The sequence below is a fragment of the Nerophis ophidion genome, linkage group LG16, assembly GCF_033978795.1.
Source record: "Nerophis ophidion isolate RoL-2023_Sa linkage group LG16, RoL_Noph_v1.0, whole genome shotgun sequence".
Lineage (NCBI taxonomy): Eukaryota > Metazoa > Chordata > Actinopteri > Syngnathiformes > Syngnathidae > Nerophis > Nerophis ophidion.
The window spans coordinates 6461122-6486088 of NC_084626.1; the positions used below are offsets into that span (position 1 = coordinate 6461122).

Below are 24967 nucleotides of genomic sequence, written 5' to 3' on the forward strand. Positions count from 1 at the left end.
TCAGAGCAACTTTTCTTATTTTCCCCCAAACAATAATAAGCTCCCTCTACTACAGTCCATTCACATGGTGGTAGTAGTGGGGGTGTATAAGGTAGCCCGGAAGAGTTAGGGATGTAAGGCATTCTGGGTATTTGTTCTGTTGTGTTACAGTGCGGAAGTTCTCCCGAAATGTGTTTGTCATACTTGTTTGGTGTGGGTTCACAGTGTGGCGCATATTAGAGTTAAAGTTTATATCACAACCTTAAGTGTAACCTGTATGGCTGTTGACCAAGTATGCCTTGCAGTCACTAATGCATGTTGACAGCAGCCGCTCACTAAATGTGCCCGGGCGGCACTCAGATAGCACGGAATAAAAGCAGACGCGACGACATGTTTTAGAGAACGTTCAAGGTTCTGCCATCCTGGCACGTCCTCAATATTGTTATCCGGGTGAAAATCTGAGAATGTTATTGTCGAGAGATCTCTGGGAGAGACACTGAAATCCAGCACAATCGGGGGGAGTCAGCAAGAATGCAGCTGAGCCACATCAGAGTGATCAAAGAGCCGCGGGTTGCCGACTACACCAGTGTTTTTTCAATTACTGTGCCGTGGAAGATGATCTAATTTCACCTATTTGGGTTAAAAATATTTTTTGCAAACCAGTAATTTTAAACCGTGTAATACCTGTCTAATTGCATTGTAGATGTCCGAAACAGCGGGAAGTAGCGTGCAGGTAGAAATGTGTCTAATGCGTAAACCAAAAATAAAAGGTGAGTACCCTTAAGAAAAGGCATTGAAAATCAGGGAAGGCTGCAGAACAAAACTAAAAGTGAACTGGCTACAAAGTAAACAAAATCAGAATGCTGGACGACAGCAAAGACTTACTGTGGAGCAAAGAGGGCGTCCACAATGTCCCCACAAGGAAGGATAAAAATAACTGAATTATTATTGATTACTGAAACAAAGTAGATGCGGGAAATATCGCTCAAAAGGCAGACACAAAACTGCAACAGGAAAATACCAGAAAAAAGAGAAAAAGCCACCAAAATAGGACTGCAAGACAAGAATGAAAACATTACGCAGGAAAACAGCAGAAAACTCCAAATGAGTCAGGGTGTGATATGACCGGTCGAGACAGTACACATAGAAACCCTGTTTCCATATGAGCTGGGAAATTGTGTTAGATGTAAATATAAACAGAATTCAATGATTTGCAAATCATTTTCAACCCATATTCAATTGAATATGCCACAAAAACAACATATTTGATGTTCAAACTGGTAAACATTTTTTTGTGTGCAAATAATCAACTTTAGAATTTGATGCCAGCAACACGTGACAAAGTTGGGAAAGGTGGCAATAAATACTGATAAAGTTGAGGAATGCTCATCAAACACTTATATGGGGCATCCCACAGGTGTGCAGGCTAATTGGGAACAGTTGGGTGCCATCATTGGGTATAAAAGCAGCTTCCATGAAATGCTAAATAATTTACAAACAAGGATGGGGTGAGGGTCAACACTTTGTAAGCAAATTGTCAAACAGTTTTAGAAAAACTTTTCTCAACGAGCTATTGCAAGGAATTTAGGGATTTTACCATCTACGGTCCGTAAAATCATCGAAACGTTCAAAGAATCTGGAGAAATCACTGCCCGTAAGGGATATCACAGACTTTTGATCCCTCAGGCTGTACTGCATCAAAAACCGACATCAGGGTGTAAAAGATATCACCACATGGGCTCAGGAACACTTCATAAAACCACTGTCAGTAACTACAGTTGGTCGCTACATCTGTAAGTGCAAGTGTTTATCAACAACATCCTGAAACGCCGCCGGCTTGGCTGGGCCCGAGCTCATCTAAGATGGACTGACGCAAAGTGGAAAGGTGTTCTGTGGTCTGACGAGTCCACATTTGACATTATATTTGGAAACAGTGGTCGTGGTGTCCTCCGGAACAAAGAGGAAAATAACCATTCGGATTGTTATAGGCGCAAAGTTCAAAAGCCAGTATCTGTGATGGTATGGGGGTGTATTAGTGGCCAAGGCATGGGTAACCTACACATCTGTGAAGGCACCATTAATGCTGAAAGGTACATACAGGTTTTGGAGCAACATATGTTGTCACCCAACAGAAAGACAAGTGTTACAACAGCGTTGCTTCGTAAAAAAAAAAAGAGTGCGGGTACTTTCCTGGCCCGCCTGCAGTCCAGACCTGTCTCCCATTGAAAATGTGTGGCGCATTATGAAGCATAAAATACGACAGCAGAGACCCCGGACTTTTGAACGACTGAAGCTCTACATAAAACAAGAATGGGAAAGAATTCCACTTTCAAAGCTTCACCAATTAGTTTCCTCAGTTCCTAAACATTTATTGAGTGTTGTTAAATGAAAAGGTGATGTATAAACAGTGGTGAACATGCCCTTTCCCAACTACTTTGGCACATGTTGCAGCCATGAAATTCTAAGTTCATTAATATTTGCAAAAAAAAAAGTTTATGAGTTTGAACATCAAATATCTTGTCTTTGTAGTGCATTCAACTGAATATGGGTTGAAAAGGATTTGCAATTCATTGTATTCCATTTATATTTACATCTAACAATTTCCCAACTCATATGGAAACATGGTTTGTACTTTGAGACAAGAGTTATGGTTTGAAGTCATCCAACAACGACTTTTGACTGTCGACTGAGTTTAGTTTTTTAATGATTTCTGCTGGTGGTGTGCCTCTGGATTTTTTCTACGCAAAAACACTGGTCGAGACACCACATCAAACTTTACTCTTTCTGCTAATTTACTCTTCTGCCAACAGTTTAGAAGTCTGTATGAAAGGTCTTATATACAGAACTATTATATCCATGATTGGAACTCTGGTTTATTATAAGAGTTAGGTCTATTTACAACATTTGCATACACAAATTTGAAAAATGTGCAGAGAAGTGAGGATGTGTTCATGTCAAACAAGAACTCCTGGGTCCACCATCATACAAAGTCAGTGTTGAAGTCGTAGGCGTCATCTGCACGGTCGGTCTCGATATGCGCGAACTGGAACTGGACTTGCTTTGTTTTCGCTGGAAACAAAAACAAGTCTTTACGGCGGTTCACATTGGTGGTGGAGAACTGCAAGTAAACATTCAAGTACCTTTAGGGGACACTGGCTCTGCTTCGTCTGCATTTGTCTGCTCAGCTCTCGGTTCAGGCTGGAAGGAAACATTTCCACAGTCACACAAGTGAAGACTCAAGAGTTCTTCCAACTTTGGTCCCCAGCAGGATCAGAGTTGGATTAGAAGTCTTCATGAGTGAATCAAGACTTGCATTTTGTCCTCATTTCCAGACTGGACTGACCCAACATCTGACCGTCAATGATTACCTGTAAGATCTCCTTCTCTGCAGGTTTTGCTACTTCTTCAGGGATGTCGTCCACTACCAGCAGGCCTGCAGTAGGACTTTTGGACATGAAGCTGATACTGCTGGACGGGTTTGGGAACTTTACATCTGGAAAACAACAACAGTGCAGTAAGTACTGGCAGACACAATAGCATACTTGCCAACCTTGAGACCTCCAGGGAGATGGGGTGTGTGTGTGTATACACACACACACACACACACACACACACACACACACACACACACACACACACACACACACATATATATATAGATGTGTATATATATATACACACACACACACACACACACACACACACACACACACACATACATCCATCCATACATGCAAATATATACAAACCCCGTTTACATATGAGTTGGGAAATTGTGTTAGATGTAAATACAAACGGAATACAATGATTTGGAAATCATTTTCAACCCATCTTCTATTGAATGCACTACAAAGACAACTTATTTGATGTTCAAACTCAAACTATTTTTTTTGCAAATAATTAACTTAGAATTTCATGGCTCCAACACATGCTAAAGTAGTTGGGAAAGGGGATGTTCACCACCTTTTCTTTCAACAACACTCAATAAACGTTTGGAAACTGAGGAAACTAATTGTTGAAGCTTTGAAAGTGGAATTCTTTCCCATTCTTGTTTTATGTAGAGCTTCAGTCGTTCAAAAGTCCGTCCGGGGTCTCCGCTATCGTATTTTACGCTTCATAATGCGCCGCATATTTTCGATGGGAGACCGGTCTGGACTGCAGGCGGGCCATTAATGTACCCGCACTCTTTTACTACGAAACCACGATGTTGTAACACGTGCTGAATGTGGCTTGGCATTGTCTTGCTGAAATAAGCAGGGGCGTCCATGATAACGTTGTTTGGATGACAACATATGTTGCTCCAAAACCTGTAAGTACCTTTCAGCATTAATGGTGCCTTCACAGCTTTGTAAGTTACCCATGGTTTGGGCACTAATTCACCCCCATACCATCACAGATGCTGGCTTTTGAACTTTGCTCCGATAACAATCCGAATGGTTATTTTCTTCTTAGTTCTGGAGGACACCACATCCTCTGTTTCCAAATATAATTTCAAATGTGGACTCGTCAGACCACAAAACACCTTTCCACTTTGCATCAGTCCATCTTAGGTGAGCTGGGGCCCAGCCAAGCCGGCGGCGTTTCAGGATATTGTTGATAAATGGGTTTGACTTTGCATAGTAGAGTTTTAACTTGCACTTACAGATGTAGCGACCAACTGTAGTTACTGACAGTGATTTTATGAAGTGTTTCTGAGCCTGAGGGATCAAAAGTCCGTAATAACATCGCTTACGTGCAGTGATTTCTCCAGATTTTCTGAACTTTTTGACGACTTTACAGACCGTAGAGGGTAAAATCCTTAAATTCCTTGCAATAGCTCGTTGAGAAATGTTGTTCTAAAACTGTTCGAAAATTTGCTTACAAAGTGGTGACCCTCGCCCCATCCTGGTTTGTGAATTACTTAGCATTTCATGGAAGCTGCTTTTATACACAATCATGGCATCCAACTGTTCCCAATTAGCCTGCACACCTGTGGGATGTTCCATATAAGTGTTTGATGAGCATTCCTCAAATTTATCAGTATTTATTGCCACCTTTCCCAACTTCTTTGTCACGTGTTGTTGGCATCAAATTCTAAAGTTAATTATTTGCAAAAAAAAAAAGTTTCTGTTCGAACATCAAATGTTGTCTTTGTAGCATATTCAACTGAATATGGGTTGAAAATGATTTGCAAATCATTGTATTCCTTTTATATTTACATCTAACACAATTTCCCAAATCATTCAATTGTTAGTTTTTTCCTTTATTACCTCTTATGTTATTATTTCACCGCATATTTGTTCCCACTACCGCACCTTAAGTTGGAGTCTTTAATCTCGTTATATTTAAATATAATGACAATAAAGTCCATTCTATTCTATTCTATGTGGAAGCGTGGTTTCGTAGTAAGAGAGTGCGGGTACTAACTGGCCTGCCTGCAGTCCAGACCAGTCTCCCATCGAAAATGTGTGGCGCATTATGAAGCGTAAAATACAACATGAGACTTTTGAACGACTGAAGCTCTACATAAAACAAGAATGGGAATGAATTCCACTTTCAAAGCTTCAACAATTAGTTTCCTCCGTTCCCAAACGTTTATTGAGTGTTGTTGAAAGAAAAGATGATGTAACAAAGTGGTGAACATGCCCTTTCCCAACTACTATGGCACGTGTTGCAGCCATGAAATTCTAAGTTAGTTATTATTTGCAAAAAAAAAATAGTTTGAGTTTGAACATCAAATATCTTGTCTTTGTTGTTCATTCAATTGAATATGGGTTGAAAAGGATTTGCAAATCATTGTATTCCGTTTATATTTAAATCTAACACAATTTTCCAACTCATATGGAAACGGAGTTTGTATAATAGTCTCCTTCTTGTGTGTACAGTTGCACACTGAGCTCCAAAAGCCGTAGATGTTATAACGTGACCTGGCCGGCACGCTGTTTATATGGAGAAAAAGCGGACGTGACGACAAGCTGTCCTCATTCAGGTCCGCGTGGACCTAGAAGGGCGTGCCTTGTTGTCCGGCTAGAAATCGGGACAAATTCAGGAAAATGGTTGTCCCGGGAGATTTTCGGGAGAGGCGCTGAAATTCGGGAGTCTCCCGGAAAATTTGGTAGGGTTGGCAAGTATGACCATTAGGCCCTTTTCCACTTAACCTTGTAAATAAAGTTCCCCCGTTTTCACCAAAAACTACTTGGGTAGATTTAGTTCTTCAGGAACCTTTCTTAGTTCCTGCTTGCTAGGTGGAACTTTTGGAAGGTACCCAGAACATGTGCTGTTGAATTCTGATTGGTTGAACACAGTGGACGCATTCCAAAAACCTATATATATTTTTTAATTTTTAAAAACACACGACCGCTGTTACAAACAATTTCTTGTGTATTTCTACCCACAACAACCTTGACAACAAAGGGAAAGAACAAAAGGAACTTTTGTGCAGAAGAATGCTGATGAGTGGAATCATCTAACTGTTTTTACTCAGCCATAACCTGTAAACTACATGCAGATTAATGTTTATTATTTTTACTAACTACATTTAGATACGTGAAGTGGACGGACTCTTTAAAACGTATTTACGGAGGAGTATGAAGCCGGACTCGGAGCAACGACCTCATCTGCTTACTACTCTGACTTTGTTGGATAAATGTGGTACTAAAGGAGAAGCACACGAGTGGAACGACGGGAAATACGATTAAATATGAACTATTTGCTAGAGATGTCCGATAATATCGGACTACCGATATTATCGGCCAATAAATGCTTTAAAATGTAATATCGGAAATTATCGGTATCTGTTTCAAAAACTAAAATGTATGACTTTTTAAAACGCCGCTGTATGGAGTGGTACACGGATGTAGGGAGAAGTACAGAGCGCCAGTAAGCCTTAAAGGCACTGCCTTTGCGTGCCGGCCCAATCACATATCTACGGCTTTTCACACACACAAGTGACTGAAAGGCATACTTGGTCAACAGCCATTTAGGTTCCTACTGAGGGTGGGCGTATTAACAACTTTAACACTGTTGCAAATTTGCGCCACACTGTGAACCCACACCAAACAAGAATGACAAATATATTTCGGGAGAACATCCGCACCGTACCACAACAAAACAAATTCGGAGAACCCTTTGCAGCACTAACTCTTTCAGGACTCTACATTACACCCCCCCCCCCCCCCCCCCAAACCTCCTCATGGTCTCTCAGGGAGAGCATGTCCCAAATTCCAAGCTGCTGTTTTGAGGCATGTTAAAAAAAATAATGCACTTTGTGACTTCAATAATAAATGGCAGTGCCATGTTGGCATTTTTCTTTCCATAACTTGAGTTAATTTATTTTGGAAAAACTTGTTACATTGTTTAATGCATCCAGCGGTGCATCACAACAAAATTAGGCATAATAATGTGTTAATTCCATGACTCTATCCGGTATCGGTTGATATCGGAATCAGTAACTAAGAGTTGGACTTTGATTGATTGAAACTTTTATTAGTAGATCGCACAGTACATATTCCGTACAATTGACCACTAAATGGTAACACCCAAATAAGTTTTTCAACTTGTTTAAGTCAGGGCCCACGTAATATCGGATACCAGCAAAAAAGCCATTATCGGACATCTCTACTATTTACTTTATTACATGTTGTAAAAGTAGTCAGTGACATACTATTTGTGGAGTTATTAGCCTCACCCAAGTGAACAGAATGCTAATCCTAACAATTGAACACTGAAGCCAATGTGTTTGTGTTGTCTGCGTGAGAAACATTGACAATTATTGATATAATGTTATTTACAGATAATCACTGACATGTATTCTTTATATATTTACAGATAGACAATTTATATATTATTTACAGACTAACATTGACATTTTTTATAAATGGTTATTTACAGATCGACATGTATTTTTTATATATTTACAGATAAACAGACATCATTTATATATTATTTATAAAAACTGGCATTTATTTAAATATTTACAGATTAACACTACCATTTATTATTTGTAGATTGTTATTTACAGATAAAAACTGACATGTATTACTGTTATACTATTTCCAGATTAACACTGACATTTTTTATTCATAAATAGTTATTTACAACTGAAATGGACCAAAAGTAAAAGTCTGACCCTCATGAATTAATCATTTACTTACTGAGAGAAGACTTTCTGACTTTTCGACATTGTGGACAAAAGTCTGACTTTTTAGGAACAATTTGGTACACTTTATATTTTAAATTTTATTTTTTTGTATATTATTGCTTTGTATTTTATGTACTTACTTTTTTGTACAAGAACTGTGACCCAATATTGTTTATTTACATGTATCAGTGTAAATTAAATATAGTAAACCAGTCCTCCATACATATTCAGCCTGATTTGTAAAACTATCTGAACTGTCAAATGTGACAAACACAGATCACACAATTCTACAGGAACCTTTAGTTCCTGAACTTTAGGTGGAAAAGGGCCTATAGTTTAAATGCACGTACTTCTCAGAGTATTCTGGTTTCCACTTTCCAGCTGGTTGCGGTCCAGACCGGTCCACATCTCAGTGACCAAGGTGGCGGTCATGTAGGCAGGGAGGCCCAGGTATTCCGGTACCTTGCAGTGGTAGCTCAGCTTGGCTCTGGGAAAAACAACATGGACAGATTCAGTGTGTACTCTTACATCCCCACACGGTCTCTAGTACACCAGTCTTTGGATCAGAGTTGGATTAAAAGTCTTCATTCTGACATCTGTGGAAGCGTTTTTGTCCTCATTTCCAGAAGCAGGCCATCTGTCTTTAGGAAGGATGAGGTGAAAAGGGGTCTCACCCTGTCCAGTCGTCAAGAAAAAGGGTCGCTGCTTGCACCAGGTTTGGGTTGCCCCCCTTTTGTAGAAAACCTCGCTTTTTGGCCAATAGGGTCAAAAACTCTGGACCGGTCCTGTAATCGGCAACATTGTATTGGAGCATGACCTGAAACCACAACAAATGCAATGTAATGACTTCATAAAACGACCACACATGGCCTCTACGCTTCATCAACAGAGGCTCTAGTTAATAAACATTGAGGTTTTTATTAATACGACGCAGAAGCACTGGTTAATCGACGTCGAGGTTGTTATAAATCGACATCAATCGACATTGACTTATTCATTAATTGACGTCAAGGTTTTCATTAGTGCGATATACTAACCGCAGGTTTGTTTTCCTCTGCCGCCAACGGGATTTGATTGACAGACCTATTGTTGAGCCTCACATTTGTTCGTCTCTTGCTTCAAACAGTGAGAAAGGTGTCTCACTTTGTGAGTCACTCTAAGCACCCGAGCACATTTATTTAACCCTTGTGTAATGTTCATATTGTTGTTAGTCAGCCAGCGTTTGTGGGTCTGATGGACCCGTTGCCTTTTGTGGCTTTTAATGTCTTAAAATCAAACACTTTTGTTAAAATACTGAACAGATGTTTACCGTACCCCATTAGACATCTGTTCAATATTTTATCATAAAAGTGAGGCAATAAAAGCCACAAAATGTAACGGGTCCATCAGACCCTCAAACGCTGGTTGACTAACAGCAATATGAACGTTGCACGGAAAATTTCTCTGCCAGTTTCTGCATCCACGGAAAATGTCTCTGCATCCTAAAGGGATTCTTCTTTTGTGTTTCTGCACCTGCGGTTCCCACACAAGGTTGCAAGATTGTTTGTCAACACCGTCTGCTCTCATTTTCTCGCACATTTGACCCTCTGATGTTTTGTGTACCTACACTCTGTTCTCCTCTTGTCTAGGCATCCTGTGTGTGTTTGTGTGGGTGTGTGTGTGTGTGTCCGCGCGGTACACAGAACATCTATTTCCACACTTCTATTAGCCCCGGGTCCAGCGGACCAGGATATCTTATATGTAATAGAAATGTGTAGGGGTGGTGTATGGTCATTTAATATGTATTCTGATTTATGTTCTTCACAGAAAATGAGTCAAAGTCATTGAGTCTCAGTTTGAAAAATTAATTAACTGTATCATTTTTCCTTTTAATAAAAAATGAAAACGGGTGCCACAGACCCAAGCACCACACAAAGTTAAACAGCAGAACTAACTAAATGTTTCAGACATCGGACATCTTTGTCTTGGTGGGCGGAGAGCGGCTCCGCTCGTTTAAACGCACAGAGGAAGGAAGCGCAAACTGAGAACCTCGCGACTTGCCAGTGAGAAGACCACACCTAAATTTCCTGACGGGGGAAAAAATGCACTTTAAGATATTTAATATTTCTTTGAGGCAAATTTCGCTTACAGAAAGGAGTGAATTTTTTTGTTTGTTTATTTTTCAGAATAATTATTTGGCCAAGTATGTAACACACAAGCAATTTGACTTGATACTGTTAATTTAGGATAAAGTGTTTTACCTTCTAATTACAGTGCAATGGTAAACAAATCTACAGTAATGAAAAATCAAAATGAATACCCTTCTAAAATGGCAAATTTTACTATATATTATGATTACGTAGGGCTGGGCAATATATCGATATATGCGATATATTGCAAGTTTGTCTCTGTGCGATATAGAAAATTAATATATTGTAATATTCGAGTATACGTTCTCACGCAATTGTATTTAGCTGCGGGCATTACACTACAGGCTCTTCCCACTCCTTGTGTCTCCTCACAGACAGCAAGCACACAAACTTACACACGTCACATACTGTCACGTCACACCTCACATACATATACGCCCTCGTCCAGCAGAGAGGTAGCAGCATGGCTAACGTTAGCTGTGAAGCTAGCGGACTCGGAGGTGCTGATTCTCATCCCAGTCGAGTGGTTATACGAGAGAAAGAAGGTGCGAATATGGTAAGAAATGAAGGAAGAATTAATTCTCAATAAAACCAGCATGGGGTCCATCGTCTGGCGGTTGTTCGGCTTCAAGCGGGAATATGTCAAATAGACAACTTTAATTTGTCAAGTGTGGGGCACAAGTGTTGCTATCGAAAGTAGGATTACCGCTAATATGTAGCATCATTTAAAAAGTCACCTGCTAATAACTTTAATAAATACAGTTTTGGTAAATTGACTTAATAGTGATTTATTTCTCTGCATGAAAGTTTAAAATGAGCATATATTAATGCAGTAATGAACAAGAATGTTTTATTGTAGACACAGAATCATCATACTGCTTTGATTATATGCATCAAGTGTTTATTCAAGGCTAAAGCAAAATACCGAGATATATATAGTATGTCGCGATACGGCCTAAAAATATCACGATATTAAAAAAGGTCATATCGCCCAGCCCTATGATTACGTTACAAACACTATATAGTTTTTATCGGTTATTTCTTCAGTTTGATATACACCAGTGGTGTCCAAACATTTTGCCTTTAAGGGCCAAAACGAAAATGTGCTAATGTTGGCCAGCCATTGTTAACGAGGAACTCAGCCTCATACCGTCCGTCATATGAAGAAGGTGGTCCAGACTAACAGGTTGAATAGATGGCAACAAGTTAGCATGTACAAAAACATAAATATATATTTTATGGTAAACAGTGACTAGAATTTGACCATAAAATTGACAGTTTTTTTTTTACACCAAAATACTGTTGTTTTTTTTTGTTCTTTTACATTAAAGTCTGTCTTTTTTTCCCCCTGTGCATTACTGTAAATTAAAAACAATACTATTCAAATTTTTAATGGGAAAATGTTGTCAATTGAGCTGCTAGTTCAACAGAAAAATCTATGGCCTTTTTTTTACAGTGCTTTAACAATTTATAAACTGTAAAACGGTACCACTCTTCATTTTTGCCGCAAAATTCTGGCAACTGAGCTGCTTTTTTTTAACGTAAAATATACGTTTGTTCTTTTTACAGTGCATTACTGTAAATACAAAAATTCTCATTTTACTATACATTTCTGGCGACTGAGTTGGCACCTTGAGATAAGAATGTGTTGATTGATAATTGACCCCCCTGTTAAAGGGGAACATTATCACCAGACCTATGTAAGCAGGGTTTCCCACACATTCATCTATTTGTGGCGGCCCGCCACGAAAGAATTACGGCCGCCACAAATAAAAAAAAATTACAAAATTAAAAAAATTAAACAAAAAAAAAACGAAAGCAATGGGACTCTGTCTGTGAATGGAGCTTGTAGTTACATATTCTATATATATATATATAAATATGTATATGAATATGTACATAAAGTGTTGTAATTATATTCCAACTCCGCGTTCTTCTTGGTCATCGCCGCCGCTGCCGCTACCTGCCTCCAGACTCCAACCATCCGTTTCAATACACGCGTAATCTGTTGAATCGCTTACGCCGCTGAAATCCGAGTCTGAATCCGAGCTACTATTGTTATACCTTTCTGTGCTATCCGCCATGTTTGTTTCTGGTGGCTTCACGCTGAAACGTCACAGGATAATTGACGGGTGTATATACCGATGGTGAAAATCAGGCACTTTGAAGCAGTTTTTCAGGATATTGCGTGATGGGTAAAATTTTGAGAAAAGATTCAAAAAACAAAATAAGCCACTGGGAACTGATTTTTATCGGTTTTAACCCTTCAGAAATTGTGATAATGTTCCCCTTTAACACTGCATACCAAATCTGATGTTTCTGCCCTCAAGTGACACAGATCGGATTTTGATTGCCAGTCTTAATGCTCCAAATCTGATCTTTTGGCATCAGATTTAGACGACATCAGGAGGTAGTCCTGAATCTGATTGATCTGATCTTTACAAATGTGACTTCAATCTAAACAAAACGCGACCTGAATCTGACTTTTTCGTCAGCTTTGTGTGAGCTACGTCACTCGTGTGCGCGGGCAAAGATGGAGTTGCAAGTGGAAGTCATCACGACATCCGGTTTCGAAAGTCTATTTAAGACGCCCAAATTTACGATGCATCACTTGTCAATAGTGCACAAATAATAGGCTATATATAATAAATGAATATATATTTGTTCCGAATAAATAGCGATTGTTGAAAGATCGGAATTGACACTGCGCCAAATTTGCTTAAATGTGAGTTGAAAAATAAAGTCGATAAGTAACATATCTTCTTTCACTCCTTATTTTCACAGTTTTACGGATTTCTATGTATATAATATAAAAATCGTTATTTGATAGAAAAATCACAATGAGTTTTTTCCTCAACGTTGTTGCCCCAAATGCCGGCGGCACAACGGTACCTGGGTTTTGTCACAGAGTTTGAGCACGGTCCTGGCGGCCTCCTGTACGCTCTCCTCGCCCTCCTCCACCTGCAGGCTCCTCAGAGCCAAGGAAGCTGCTGGGTTTGATGGACACGCCACGATTCCTGGGCTGTCTAGAAGATTGACTTGACTTGAGATGCACACCTCTTGCACAGACCTGAAGACAAAACATTCAAACACGATGAGACAGCATTTTTTGAGTACTTGTACGGCTGTTGAAGAACTCACTTTGTGATGCCTCTCTTCACCCCAACGTTGCACACGTGACTTCCCTTCAGACTGTTGACCAGGCTGCTCTTCCCCACATTGGGAAAGCCTGCATGGAAAAACATTATTATACAGTATCTAGTTTCAATGACATTGTACTAGGGCTGGGCGATATGGCCTTTTCATATCTCAATATTATTAGGCCATGTCACGATACACGATATATATCTCGTAGGGGTGAAACGGTACGTGTATTTGTATTGAACCGTTTCGGTACGGGGGTTTCGGTTTGGAGGTGTACCGAACGACACGGACATATTAAGTAGCGCACTGCACGTTGTGTAAACAAGGCACACAGAGGCACCATGAAATGATTTACGTGGACCCCGACTTAAACAAGTTGAAAAATATGTACTGTACTGTGCAATCTACTAATAAAAGATTCTATAAATGAAAAAAAAAAAAAACACACACGGCATGCTAGCAGGGACAGAGCTACGATAGACTGAACATACCTCCTCTTTTCACGGGATATGTCCTCTTTTGCGGAGCTGTCCAGGTGGAGTTTTTAAAATGCCTCAAATGTCCGGCATTTTAAATTAGGGTTGCGTGTATTTTCAATGTATGTTCAAGGTTAAGAAAGGGTAAAAAAAAAAAAAAAAAAAAAAATGGTGCCGCAGCAACATTCGTGAGGGAGGGGGAGAGACAGAGAGAGCGAGAGCGTTATGATAAACGCGCATGCGTCGGCAGGCTCTGCTTTTTACCCATAGATTTATCAGATTTTATTTCTTATTATCTATAAAAAAAGTGTGCCCCGGAGGCCATTTGCGGCCCACAGCTAATGTTTTAAAGGCCCTCGGCACATTCTAATAATACTATTAAAATAAACCAAAATATAAACAAACGTGAAATAAAAAAGCTTAAAGGCTAAATGTAATTTATTAAAAGTTGCAACGTTGACTAATAAAACAAAGCTGTTTTTTCTTTCTTTCAAACAGTCATTGCTCAAAACATAATATTGAATCAAAATCAATGTTATGAATTATTTACCTATCCAAGTTTTCCGATTACTTCACATCAAATATTCCACTAAGAAAAATATTTTTGGTGGAAGATTTAGCAAATTTGTTAAATAATCAAAACATTTATATTTAGTTGTTTTCTTACTGTACCGAAAATGAACTGAACCATGACCTGAACCAAAATGTTTGTGTACCGTTACACCCCTATCTCGATATTTTGCCTTAGCCTTGAATGAACACTTGATGCATATACTCACATCAGTATGATGATTCTATGTGTCTACATTAAAACATTCTTGTTCATACTGCATTATTATATGCCCATTTTAAATTATCATGCAGAGAGGGAAATCACAACTAAATCAATTGACCAAAACTGTATTTATTAAACAGTTATTAAGCAGTGGCAAAAACATTCATGTCATTTCAAAAGACAAAGTGCTAGATTGTCAGAGACATTTTAAAACAAGCTATTAGTGCACTTTAGTGCATGATGTCACTAAGTTGAGATATAAAAACAACACTGAATTAAACTGCACTTTTTGTACAGAACGCCACTACAATAGTTTAAAACAAATGAAGTGCACTTTTGTGCATGATGTCACACAAGATATTTTAACAACTGTCAAATAAAAATGAGCTGCATAAAAAGAAATCCAATAGTGTGTCCTTCGCTATGTGGTAGGTTCCTGCGGACGGTATCTCTGTATGTTGTTGACTTTTTTTTCGTAAGGTGTAGATGTTGAAATAGTTGCTTCGGCATTTTGTTGGTGTGGCACTGAACGGAGATGTTGATATGCGGAGTTTCAAGCACTCTTCATTTTCTAACGGGTGACTTTTCAAATGATGCTACAAATGAGCAGTTATGCTACTTTTTGTAGCAATGCTTTTGCCACATATTTGCAGAACATCTTCCCCCTTGAAGCCAAACCACTGCTAGACGATGTTTTGGGAATTAATTTGTCCTTCCTTTGTTACCACACCGCTAGCATCACAGCTAACTTTACCATGCCGCTACCTCTCTGCTTCGCAAGGGCGTATGACGTTGCGACAATATGTGACGTATGCAAGAAGGTGCGCTTGTTTTAAGTCTTTGTGACAAGCAGATACAAGAAAGAGTGAACTGAAGTGAATTAATTTATAGAGCGCTTTTCTCTAGTGACTTAAAGAGCTTTACACAGTGAAACCCAATATCTAAATTACATTTAAACCTGTGTGGATGGCACTGGGAGCAGCTGGGTAAAGTTTCTTGCCCAACGACACAACGGCAGCGACTAGGATGGCAGAAGCGGGGATTGAACCTGGAACCCTCAAGTTGCTGGCACGGCCGCTCTACCCGCCGAGCTATACCGCCGCCCCCCCCCCCCCCCCCCCGAGTGAGAAACGCCTGTAGTGTAGCGCCCGCAGCTAAAAGCAACTGCGTGAGGATGTATACTCGAATATCACGATATAGTCATTTTCTATATAGCACAAAGAGAAACCCGCGATCTATCAAGTATATCGATATATTCCCCAGCCCCACATTGTACCAGTTACGGCTGTGTGATATCGCAAAACACATCACAATTTTTTCATACCATCCGATCTAGATTAATATCACGATAATTTTTCAAAAAACAAAATCAGATTATTTCGTGCAGGATTATACCGAGTATTGTTGTATCCCTACTGTTTACTACTGCAGTAAGAGACATTTCCACCATGTTTGATCATGATATGCTAACAACGGTCATTTTGTTCAGATATAAAATTGTGTTTACTACAGGTGCAACAGTACAGGTAACCCACGTTACAGTCTCTACCTGGTTTTAGAGCACGGTTTTGCTTTTTCGGTACATTTTGTGGGAGTAAAGACAACTTCTTTTGCTCTCAAAATAGTTTTTGCTTCTCATCAAAAAGTGCAAAAAAGTATCAGTACTTTACTGAATACTACAATACTTTTACCTTAAGTTAAGATTAAACACTTACAAATGGTAAATTATTAGTTTTCTTTAATTACCCGTATACATCAGTGCTTCTCACCACATTGTGAAGTTTTTAAAACCCAAATTCTGTATCTTGTATTGAATGAAAATACATTTAAGTGCAGTTTGAACTTGTGGTACTGTAAAATAATGTGTAATAATACATACATCAAGTTTAACGATTACAGGAACAACATGTTTTTAATTCACAAACAAAAATAAAGTGTATGTAGAAATTATTTCATTACATGTTATATCAGAGTGGAATCTTTGCAGGAATTAACAAAAAGTCTGATCCAGAAATATTTTGATATAAAAATGCTATATTCTGAATAAATCAGTGGGTGTTTGCGTTCTCCCGGTCGGGACTAATAAAGACTCCTGTGAGTGCCCGCAAGTCTTCATTCAGGGCAGGATTACTGTTGAGCTGCAGCAGATAGTGAAACTAAAGCATGTCACTAAAGTTGCTGCTCCTAAATATTGTGTTTCAACTACTATGCTAGTGTTAGTCATATTTATTTATTTTTTTCTTCTGGACTGCACTTCCAGCTGTGAAAGGGGAAGAGGCACAACGCTAATTGAACATTAATTACGTAGTGACGAGCCTGACTTTCGCAATGGTGGAACGGGAGGTCAACACACACACAGGATCACGGTCAATAATGGTGGATTATTCTATGCAGGATTATACCAAATATTGTTTCCCCCCCGCCCCCACGGTTTACAAGAGTGGTAACGTCTAACAGTCAGTTCCGCCTTGTTTGATCGAGGTAATCACCGCGCTCGAACTCAAATCAATCGCGATCAACGATCATGCAATCGCCCAGCCCTAGTACTGGTCCTCACATCTCGTACTTGAGTTGGCATATTCTACGAACGTCCTTACCTACAACGCCGACTTTAAGCGTTGAATGGTCCTGCTTGCTTGCGGCGTAACTTGTGAGCATCTCGGTGAGAAGAGTGCTTCCGAAACAGGCCCCTCTTCTGGAACGGTCTAAGACTTCATTGGAGGCCACCAACCTGCCCCTCTTCTTTGACTGCAGATCAATTCAGGACCACAAGGGAGGAAAAGAACACACCTTAAAAACAATCTCACCCAAAGGAGCGATAAAAACAAAAGGTGTTGACAAACACACGGTGCAGCTCAGCACACATGAGTGGAGCTTATTGATGTTGTGTTTGTCTGTATGATGTTGGAGGTTCTAACCAGTTTGAAGCAGCACCATACAAGCTGCTCAACCTTCTCAGACCTCCACGGAACTGAATGACTATATAATGCTGTATTTTTGTCATGTAAAGTCAAACATGTTTGAAAACTACAAGAGACAAAAAAATGTTTTCCCATTGGTGACTATGACGACATGCAAATTACACATATGCTTTAAAAAGAAAAAAAAACAAGCAAGGACACTGTTAGGTGTATCATTGTTTGTGCTACTGCGCCATCTTTTGGATGAGTTTGCTCACTGCAGGTGCTGCAGTGTTCTATTTAGTAACCTTTTAACCGGCGGTGCTAATGCCAGTCCATCTTCTAGACGAACATGGCATTTCTAATTGTATGGATTCTTCAATCATCACTCCAAGCAAAGTTTAAGTTTTATAATGTAACTAAAAAAATTCTTACTCAATACACCGTCCCAAGTGTGATGTCTGTAGGAGTGTTTTCATGCATATTTGTACGTGCCATCGTGATCAAGCTAACGTTGTTAGCATAAGATAGTATGCCAAAACGTTTAAAAAAAAGTGTCTGTGTTAGTATTGTTACCTTACAATGCCATTCATTTTGTATTTTATTGTTTCATAAATCCACCAAAGCGCCACCGTGGAGTTATTGAGTCTGTTTAGCTGATTGGAGAGCTAGCTTCCCCAGCTATGTGTTACAGGCAACATTTGGAAACCATTATGGTATGCAAAATATGTAAATAATAGTTTTACAATACAACAAACAATTCTTACTCATTAAACCGTCCGTGTCTGATGTCTGGTGGAGTGTTTACATGGATATTTGTACGTACAATCGAAATGTAATCAAACTAACGTCGTTATCATTCGCTAACATGTAAACAAATTTACAAGTGTCTGGGTTAGTATTGTTAACTTACAATGCCATTCTTTTTGTATTGTTTTAGTTTCATAAGTCCATTAAAGTGTCACCGTGAAGTTATTGAGTCTGTTTACATGATTGAAGAGATAGCTTCCGCAGCTATGTGTTACAGGCAACATTTGGAAACAATTAAGGTATGTTAATAACTCATTTCACAACGTATATATCTGTAGTTTATAGTACGGTGTAGCTGATATATGGAAAAAATATTTTTTCCTCTAATATTTTGAGATTGCGGCTTATTTACCAGTGCGCTCTATCGTCCAGAAAATACAGTAAATGCATTTGAAATTGATTTCTTGACTCTAGCTTCAGGTTCAGACAGCCAATAGACCCCTGCTTTTTACATCATCTTAATTTCCATCACCTTAGAATGGAAAACTTTCAAATTGATTTGACATTTCATTCAATCTTTTTGGACAGTCAAAAACATGTCTTTCCTTTTTCTGTTCATCCTAGTTAGTCCAAATCTGCTAGTACAAGGTGGATAACAATGCAGGTATTTGGAATTGTACTATTTTGTAGAGTCGAAAGGTAACGCTACCTACTGAAAGGTGCTGCTACATCGCCTTTGAGTTTTTAAAAGTTGCCACTTTAAAAATTCATTCCTAAGAAGTTGCAGCAATGTGATAGTTTCATCCAAGCATTTATTTTAACCTGACAAGTGATAAACACACTGAATTCATCATCTAAACAAGGAGCACAAATATGTGCTGAAGGATACAACCATCCCATCAGTTAGCGTTAGTTGCCATGTGCTCAAAGAAATCAATATGGCCAGGAAAGAAGTTGTGGTAATGCTGAAAGCAATCAAAATACTGTTAGAATTAAATGTTATCATAAATGAGCCAGTTACCACATGGTTACAATATGTACAAAAAACATTTCTGGAGTTTTTGAGAGGGCTTCATATTTGCAGTAGGGTTAACTCCATTACTTGCATTGTCAGCTGCATTGTGTTAGAAATGTTTATTTTATATCACTGAATAGAACGAACAGAAAAAGAAGACGTGTTTGTCTTAAATGATGGGCAAAATTTCAACTAAGTGCAGTTTTCCTTTAAGCATCATTGGTGTAATTTTCACTAATTACAGTGTTGGGTGGCAGCACAAAATTGAAATAAAACAAAGAATGCATTACCCTACTACCTTTTTTGCTGGAGCTTGTACGGATGCTTTAAAGGCTACAACTGGAAAGTCCTGCTGTAATCGCTCAATCCACCGTTCCACATTTGCTTTTGGTACAAGATCTGCGACTCAATTGATATTGAAATCAAGATTCCACAGGGAAAAAAGACAACTCGTACAACTCAGATGTAATGCCATTTACCTATTTTTGTTAAAACAAGAAACAATTTCTTGTTTCCGGCCCTCTGCAGCACCGCCTCCTCCAGCTGGGGACATCTGCATCCCAGCGGATCACGAGCATCCAGCACCTCTATGATAACATCTGCTGCATCGATAACCTGAGGAGAGGAAGAGCATCTAATCAAGCAAACATTCAAACCTCCTACGGTGTCTTCTACTTACATTGTTTAGTTGACCGCAAATAAACTTTTTACAATTTTTCTCTGGAGGTTTCTCATCCTGTAGAGTAGTCACAACAAACAAGAATAATAATGGAATTTTTCCATGTTTCTGCCGTTGTTTGCTGCCTTTTTCTTACCTGGCGTGCTTTTTTGGCTTTGGGTTCTGGTTCTTTACGAGCAACCTCATTTTCCTTTTTCCTCTTCTTAGCTCGTTCCTCTTTGACAGCTTCTCTCTTTCTCTCCTTTTCCTCTTCAATCTAAGGTGAAATTGGACAAACAACTGAAATCATTCCAGGAACAATGCAAGATGGTGAGTGGTTATGTATAGTGTTAACTGATCATTAGTTCTACTGCAAAAATTACTTATATATTAATTTTGGTATATCCCAGGATATTTGTTTTAGTTGTTTAGAATTGTGCGTTCGCACTTGGAATTCGCTACTGTGAACCGGACCAAAAATCGTATAAAAGATACTTGGTCACTTCAATGAAGTCAGGTTTGCCTTCACACTTGTATTTTTTGCATGTATGACGTGCAAATTGTATGACGACCTCATGGAACAAAATATACATGGGAGTCGCCAGGGTTTCCCTTAATATATTCGATTGTGGCAAATCTCCACAGCAAAATATAAGCCACCGCACCTTAAAAATGTGTGGGGGTTTTTAACGCGATAAATTAAGTAATACAATGTATTGTAACTTCCAGATTAAGAAATTATGACGCTCTTTAACTTTTATTTACAATCTTGTAACAACCAGTCCAATCCTAATCCGTATTCCCTCGTGTGCACAAACGTCCGTCTCCTTGCAGACAAACAACACTTTCTCATTCAACACCAATCCCCTAACACTTCAGGATCATGTGAAAATTAACATTACTAACATAAACTTTTGACACCAGCAGGTTGTTAGAGTATGAATGGATATATGTAGCCTATTATATTTAGGCACTGGTGATGCACCAAAAATTTGGCCACCAAAAAAGACTTTGATCACCAAAAGAGCACCAGTGAAACCGGGTGTTGTGATAACATGGGCAAGACGCACATGAAGCAAAGGAGGCATTCCTGCAATGTGGTCATACTTTAATATATCCGAGATATACCCGCATTGTAGGGGTGTAACAGTACGTGTATTTGTATTTAACCGTTTCGGTATGGGGATCCCGGTTCGGTGGTGTACCGAAGTAGCCGCCTAAGCTGAAGTCTTACCAAGCTGCTCCGCTCCGTTCTGCCTCTGCCTCCTACACAGCACCAAGCATTGTCCCACCCACACAACCATCTGATTGGTTACATATATAGCAGTAACAGCCAATCAGCAATGCGTATTCAGAGCGGTAACAACCAATCGGCAGTGCGTATTCAGAGCGCATGTAGTCAGCGCTTCAGCTTCGAGCAGATAGGTGTTTAGCAGGTGAGCAGCGGACTCTCCCCAAATTATAATAAACACCTCCCAGTCAACGTTCTAGAAACACTCGCTCACAGTCCTGGTTTGAAGTGAAGGCTAATTAACTTTCAGCGTAACGTTAGCTCATTTTGCGGTGTGCTTGTGTGCATGCTTGTGACATAATAATGTACTGCATCATTAAGCCTACATGAACTCCATCGTGTTCAGGGATGAATAGTCTCTCCCATTGCTATTGTGCTATTTTTTCAGCTATAGTTACATTTATCATTAGTAATGTAGCAGCCTAGTTTGAATAGAAGGGTCCCTGCTATCACATGTTGATAAAAACATAACATTTACATAATAAAAATCTACCACAGGCTTCCCAAATGCTGAAATAAATTAAGCATGATGAGTTACCTTGAAACTGTTTGATGTTGCACTTTTTATATGTAGAAGAAAATTTTGGTCGTTTTATTTAATCCGAGCAACAAGTTGAGGCAGGTTAATGTTGATTAACGTGGGCAGAATCATTATTATAGTGTTCCCAATGTTAAAAGGATAAATCCATTGTTTACAAATTTGGTAATTAAATAACCAAAAAATTAATATTGTGAAACATTCACGTCATTTCAAAACTGAAAGTGCAAGATTGTCAGAGACATTTTAAAACAAGCTATTATTGCACTTTTGTGCATGATGTCACTAAGATGACATAACAAAACAACACTAAATTAAATTGCACAAAAGTGCACAAATAGCTTGTATCTTGCACTTTCTGTTTTGAATGACAATGTGTGTACCACTGCATAATAACTTTAATAAATACAGTTTTGGTAAATTGACTCAGTTGAGACCCCGCCTTCCGCCCGATTGTAGCTGAGATAGGCGCCAGCGCCCCCCGCGACCCCGAAAGGGAATAAGCGGTAGAAAATGGATGGATGGATGGAGATTTCCCTCACTGCATGAAAGTTTAAAATGAGCATATAGTAATGCAGTATGAAGGAGAATGTTTTAATGTAGACACAAGGAATCATCATACTGCTGTGATTATATGCATCAAATGTTCATTCAAGGCTAAGGCAAAATATCGAGATATATATTGTGTATCGTGACATGTTTTAAAAATAGAGATATCAAAAAAAGGCCATATCGACCAGCGCTAAAATAAATACACTTACAACTTATTAAATGAAAATATACAAAAAACTATGAGCGGTTTTAAAGTTTAGATACATGAACAAAAGAAGTGAATGAATGTTTATAACTGAATAAACTTACATATGCATAAAAATGTGTTTTTTGTATAACTTTTTTAAAATGAATTAAGTAACGTTTATGACAACCTTTTTCCAAAACAATATAGAAAGTGAGATATAACAGGATAATGCATACATTTATCGTTTGTTTACAAAACGCTTACAAAAAAGTGGGAACCCAAAAATGTACTGTGGGGCCCCGTTTTTAAGACTTGACGGGGTCTCTGGGACCGCATTTTGAAATTTCCTAGCTCTAACACTGTATCATGATTACAATAGTGCTTCAATTTGATCTGAAAATGTTAATAACAATACCAGTTTATATGCAAAAATTGTGAGATTTTCGCACAGCAAAACTTGTTACGGCCTATTATTCGCACTACCCATTACAGCAGTGGTTCTCAAATGGGGGTACGCATACCCCTAGGGGTACTTGAAGGCATGCCAAGGGGTACGGGAGATTTTTTTTTAAATATTTTAAAAATAGCAACAATTCAAAAATCCTTTATAAATATATTTATTGAATAATACTTCAACAAAATATGAAAGTAAGTTCATAAACTGTGAAAAGCAATGCAACATGATATATTCAGTGTTGACAGCTAGATTTTTTTGTGGACATATTCATTAAATATTGATGTAAAATATTTATTTTTTGTGAAGAAAGGTTTAGAATTAAGTTCATGAATCCAGACGGATCTCTACTACAATCCCCAAAGAGGGCCCTTTAAGTTGATGATTACTTCTATTTAAAGAAATCTTTATTTATAATTGAATCACTTGTTTATTTTTCAACAAGTTTTTAGTTGTTTTTATATCTTTTTTTTCCCCCAAATAGTTCAAGAAAGACCACTAAAAATGAGCAATATTTTGCACTGTTATACAATTTAATAAATCAGAAATTAGTGACATAGTGCTGTATTTGACTTCTTTATCTTTTTTTTTTCAACCTAAATGCCTTGCTCTGATTAGGGGGTACTTGAATTATAAAAATGTTCACAGGGGGTACATCACTGTAAAAAGGTTGAGAACCACTGCATTACAGGAAACATTGAGGTGCAGTGGAAATAACCACACAGTGTATTAATAATTATTTTACACGAGTAATTAGGTTCCTTGAAATGTTTCAAAATTGGTAAATAGCTTTATAAACGAGAGTACAAGAGCTAACCTTCAATCTTCTCTGCTCAGCCTCCCGCAGGACTTCTTCTTTAAAAGGAGCACTGTTGGGAACTGCGAGATCTTTCTTGGGTCGATTGCCAACTCCTTTTGTCTTTGCCTTTTTTTTTAGCTTTCTATTGTGCTCTCGGACCTAAGAAAAAAAAACAGGGAGTTAATATAAATTACACAGTGAGTATCAAGGCGTTTTTTCCCCAAATGGTCGGTCTACCTTCTTCTGGATTTTATACCGTTTGGAACATGACATTCGCTTACTCGCTTTCTTTAGCTCTGAGGACGAGAAAAGGGAGGTATTTCGTTGTTAGCGGCTAATGTAGACTTTTAAGAACAAATAATGTTACTAAAAATGAAAATTTTTGGACTTACTTGGTCGTTTCATGTTGGACTTGTGTCGAGGGCTCCAACGTGACTGCGCTTCTGCTGCACGTGGAGAATGAGAGACCGTGTCGTCATTTCCGCTTAAAAGAAACCTTTACACAATTGTATGCCGCCACCTGTTGACCGGGAGCTATATTACTATATATATATATATATATATATATATATATATATATATATATATATATATATATATATATATATATATATATATATATATATATATATATATATATATATATACATATATACATATATATATACATATATATATATATATATACACATATATATATATATATATATATATATGTATATATATATATATATATATATATATATATATATATATATATATATATATATATATTAGAGCTGTGAATCTTTGGGTGTCCCACGATTCGATTCAATATCGATTCTTGGGTCAGGAGTCGATAATATATCGATTTTTTTCGATTCGATTCGATTCTTGATTCAAAAACGATATTTTTCCGATTCAAAACAATTCTGTATTCATTCAATACATAGGATTTCAGCAAGATCCACCCCAGTCTGCCTACATGCTAGCAGAGTAGTAGATTTGTTTTAAAAAAAAAAGCTTTTATAATTGTAAAGGACAATGTTTTATCAACTGATTGCAAAGTTGTAAATTTGTTTTAACTATTAAACGAACCAAAAATATGACTTATTTTATCTTTGTGAAAACATTGGACACAGTGTGTTGTCAAGCTTATGAGATGAGATGCAAGTGAAAGCCACTGTGACACTATTGTTCTTTTTTTTCATTTTTTATAAAT

General features: G+C 38.2%; 1 protein-coding gene and 1 non-coding gene across 2 annotated transcripts; both read right to left on the bottom strand.

Moving 5' to 3' along the window:
• Window positions 1–2827: 2827 nt before the first annotated feature.
• Window positions 2828–24272, bottom strand: gnl3 (G protein nucleolar 3). Its single transcript, XM_061922651.1, has 15 exons — window positions 24159–24272; window positions 24004–24062; window positions 23785–23925; window positions 20103–20222; window positions 19967–20023; window positions 19767–19902; window positions 19586–19686; window positions 17220–17370; window positions 13369–13456; window positions 13120–13297; window positions 8773–8915; window positions 8449–8585; window positions 3348–3472; window positions 3120–3177; window positions 2828–3048 (listed from the first exon to the last, which is right to left on the bottom strand). The coding sequence occupies exons 1-15, from the start codon at window positions 24169–24171 to the stop codon at window positions 2960–2962; spliced, it is 1596 nt and encodes a 531-aa protein (XP_061778635.1). The 5' UTR covers window positions 24172–24272; the 3' UTR covers window positions 2828–2959.
• On the bottom strand, window positions 17451–17588 carry LOC133535735 (small nucleolar RNA SNORA47). Its single transcript, XR_009802316.1, has one exon. It is a non-coding gene; the product is annotated as a small nucleolar RNA SNORA47 (small nucleolar RNA).
• Window positions 24273–24967: the final 695 nt, after the last annotated feature.